Source organism: Sinocyclocheilus rhinocerous, unplaced genomic scaffold, assembly GCF_001515625.1.
Source record: "Sinocyclocheilus rhinocerous isolate Xijiao unplaced genomic scaffold, SAMN03320098_v1.1 scaffold1744, whole genome shotgun sequence".
Classification (NCBI taxonomy): domain Eukaryota; kingdom Metazoa; phylum Chordata; class Actinopteri; order Cypriniformes; family Cyprinidae; genus Sinocyclocheilus; species Sinocyclocheilus rhinocerous.
This window is the reverse complement of record NW_015638946.1, coordinates 190,783-194,687: the sequence shown is the minus strand read 5'-3', so window position 1 is coordinate 194,687 and position 3,905 is coordinate 190,783. Positions and strand designations below refer to the sequence as shown.

The following is a 3,905-nucleotide window of genomic DNA, read 5'->3' as shown; positions in this document are numbered from 1 at the left end:
GCTCCTGGATGTGTGAGCTGCGCGATCTCTGATGTGTGTGTGTGTGTCAGTAAGCAGCGCATTAATATAGAACGGTAATTAAAGGCTCTAATGCACACTAGCACACCAGTATAGGTGTGTGTATTGTAGGAGCTAGACGACATGTGACGGCTTAGTAGTGGTGTCCCAATTCTTAGGGGAATATTTTCACCCCTACCCCTTGACACTCTGTTTCAAGGGACAAGGGGTAGGGGAAGGGGTATAACATAGAATTGGGATTGGGCCAAAGACTACTTATGCAGGTCATTTGTGTTAGAGAACAGTTTCAAAGTTATAGCCTATGCACTGCCATTCAAAAGTTTGGATCAGTAACTTGTGTTTGTTTGTTTATTTATTTATTTTTTTTTAAATAATTCTTCTATTCATCAGGGATCAATTGATCAAAAGTAACAGTAAAGATGTGTATGTTACAAATGATTTATATATATTTTTTAAAATTCTGTTCTTTTAAACATTTTATTCACCAAAGAATTCTAAAAAATTTATCATTCATTCATTCATGTATTTATTAAGCACCGATAAACACAACAGCAGTTGACCATAGTGCTGTACAAATATAGAGTAAAAAGCCAGAAGAAAAAATAAATAATAATAACAACAACAATAATAATAATAAAAACATCAATAAAATCCAGAACAAAAATTTAACTTACAAAGTTAAAAAGCCAAGGTAAGAAAATAGGATTTCAACTTAGTTTTAAACTCATAGACAGACTTTGAAGCTTTCACAGATGAAGGAAGGTTATTCCATAGCCTCATCATGTTTTCCACAAAAAATATTAAGCAGAATAACAGTTTCCCACATTGACAATACTAAGAAATGTTTCTTAAACAGCAAATTAGATTCATTTCTGAAGGATCATGTGACACTGGAGACTGGAGTAATGGCTGCTGAAAATTTAGCTTTGCCATCACAAAAATAAATTATATTTTAAAATATATTCAAATAGAAGAGTTACTTTTTTTTTTTTTTTTACAATATTACTGTTTTTACTGTGTTTTTTATCTAAAAGACTTAAAAACGTACTAACTTCAAAATCTTTGAATATCAGTGCACATTAGTTACATATGAATCTACGGCCTGTCTAAACAGATTGTCCACAGGTTAGCAATGTTTAGTCCTACCTCTGGAGTTGTCGGATGAGCTGACTCAGAGCTTCCTGTAGAGGCGTCTGCTCTTTTTCTGAGGAATTACAAAAGCCATAATAATCAACAGATAATCAGCACAAGCACGCAGTCATTAAAATAGATCAGTTCTAAACCATGAAAGGGTGCACAGCTCTACCTTCCATTTTGGCAAGTGAGGGGGTGAGGGGCATGTCCTGTGAAACATCGGAGCGAGCAGGAGTTCTGCTCCGCTCATCCCAGCCTGGATTCACAGAGTCTGGGCCCTTCCTTTTTTTGGTCATCTGTAAAACATAACACATAACATAGATTAGGATGTAGATAGCAAGTAAACAAAAAAAGTAAAGCACAAAAACACAGTATTCATATCTCACCTTTTTCTTTTTGTCAACCAGTGACACTGGAAGACTGGCTCTGTCCTTCTCGTCCTTCTTTTTCTTCTTCTTTTTCTTGTCTTTGTGTTTGTCGTAATCTACAGAGTCGTCGTAAACACTCCCGAGGCTAGGGCTGCCTGTGGTGACCCCATTCCCAGCCACTTTCAACACCAGCTTCAGTGGACGCTCTGAAAGGCCAGACACACAAGTGAGTTGCCTATTGTCAATATTGTAATTTAATACAATAATATAATATTGTAATACTGTCCCATTCATTACCAAAATTTATAAACGGAATCTGATTTTAACTCCTGGTATATCCTGTGTCTCTTTTTTTGGCTTTTGTTATAAAAATCAACTAGGAAAACCTTATATCATATTAAAATATATTATTTTGTTGTCGTTTTTAGCACTAACAAATAATTGCCTCTTTTGAGAGGAACTACTCTTCTCACAGACTACTGTATGTATCAGAGTTTGAAATATCCTCTCTTTTAAACCCACATAACAAATCAAAATAATTGTTTGATTATTATTGTTTATTTCAATTCGTGATGCTCAATGTATTTTCATCTGGTTCTAGTAGGAATTACATTTAAGACATTTATGGAAAAGAACCTAAAACTTATTCTGATGCTGACTTTATGTTTTAAGCAACAGCTGCTTGTTTTCCGGTGTTCCGGTAAATTCAGTTTCCGTTTCCCCCTCACAGCGCCTGCGCAACCTCGCAGTGTTGCCAAGTCCGCGGTTTTCCAGCGGTAGTTTTTAGTAGCAATTGGGCGTTTTTTTTTTATATATCCTGGCAACCCTCAAACTTCAGTCCTAAAATCATGACGTCATGATTTCGCCCCGGCTAAGCAAGTCAGCTAATGGTGGTTTTGCTGTCTCTCTGCAAGTAATGTTCATTTCACCATTACAAATTAGCTATCGAATGAACATGGTGAAATTAACCTTGTGCTTGCGAAAAGACAGCAAAACCACTAAAACTCGCTTCGCCGGGGTGAAATCATGACGTCACGATTTTCGTACTGAAGCCGCGCATGCGCTGTGAGGGGGAAACAGGGAAACTGAATTCACCGGAACACCGGAGCAAAACAAATGTTAGCCAGCTTGTTAGCCTTCAAATAAATCTAATGAGAAAACACATATTAGTCTATATAAAACGGCTCAAATCGGAACATTTACTGTATTAACATCACGTTGTAAACATGTAATACCAAACTGCTACTCATTCACTGACAGCATCAGTCTGAGTAGTGCTTCACAGCTCATCTGAGTTTATAATGTAACGTTACCTTAGCAGACTTTCTTTCAGTCTATAACGTTAATCAAATATTCTAAAGCATGGTGAATGAATCGTGAGTGACCTACCGTCGTGTGTGTGCTTCTCTGATTTGTGTTTCTTGTGCTTTTTGCCCATAATTTAAAGTAAAGCTGGCGGTTCAGTCAGGTCAGTGCTTGACCAGTCTGCTCTTTGTTTTGTCTCGGTAAAGCCTTCAGAGCGCTTTCTACGGAGCTACAGGATTCAAACAGCGGCGCCTAGTGCTCGGCGGTGTGAACTAATGTCAACACGCCATGAAATTTGTTTGTCTTCATTTGTCTCCGACTGCAGCTCAGTTAATAGTTAAATATAATACGATAGAGTTCAAATATAAATGTTTATACAATGTTTATTAATTTATATATATATATATATATATATATATATATATATAACAAAGGAAAAAAGCCATCGAAATACTACTTAATACCACTAAGAGGCACCATTGTTAAACATTCAGAATATCAGCGTCCCACAATGCAAAACTCCAAGACTGGTAAGAACGTTTTTAATTCTGTGACAACTAATATAGAGCAGGGACATTTTGATATCAAAGTGTTGCTCCATTATAATTTAATTGTTGCAAAGAGCAACAAACAAAACGAGCTTAACAGTTTTACATAATGTACCACAGTAGCATATGAGGCATCATAGTCAGAGATTTGGTGTGGACAAGTCACTATGTGTGTTTGTTAGTCATGTCTTTTTGTGGCAGATTATGCATGCAACTTTACGAGTCAAATAACTCAATCTTACTCAATTTTTTTTCATCTGAATTACATGCAGGAAATGCGGAGAACAAATGCACATAAACTGCACTGCTCTACTCTTACCAATTATAACACAATGTTTCAGCTTGTATTATAGTACATGCTTTCATTTCCAAAGCCAGTACTGGGTGTTGAAATTTGAATTAAGTTTGTAGTTATAAGTAAGCAAGCATAAATGCATCCAGGACAGCAAAATATACCTATTATGGTCTTTGTTAAGTGCCAGTTTATGATATAGTTTAGGCCTATGTATTAAACTGAACAGTGCAGACTGCA

The 3,905-nt window shown here is 36.3% G+C and overlaps 1 protein-coding gene across 3 annotated transcripts in view; it reads right to left on the bottom strand.

Annotated features, from left to right (window-relative positions):
• Positions 1-3,079, bottom strand: part of brd7 (bromodomain containing 7) — a 12,166-nt gene extending 9,087 nt beyond the window's left edge. For all 3 annotated transcript variants that reach the window (XM_016565520.1, XM_016565522.1, XM_016565521.1), the window contains exons 1-4: positions 2,910-3,079; positions 1,539-1,726; positions 1,325-1,448; positions 1,165-1,222 (exon numbers count right to left, since the gene is read on the bottom strand). In XM_016565520.1, coding sequence (XP_016421006.1) covers positions 1,165-1,222; positions 1,325-1,448; positions 1,539-1,726; positions 2,910-2,958 — 419 coding nt within the window. In that variant the 5' untranslated portion in view covers positions 2,959-3,079. The remainder of the gene's footprint in view (positions 1-1,164; positions 1,223-1,324; positions 1,449-1,538; positions 1,727-2,909) is intronic.
• Between the last annotated feature and the right edge of the window lie 826 nt (positions 3,080-3,905).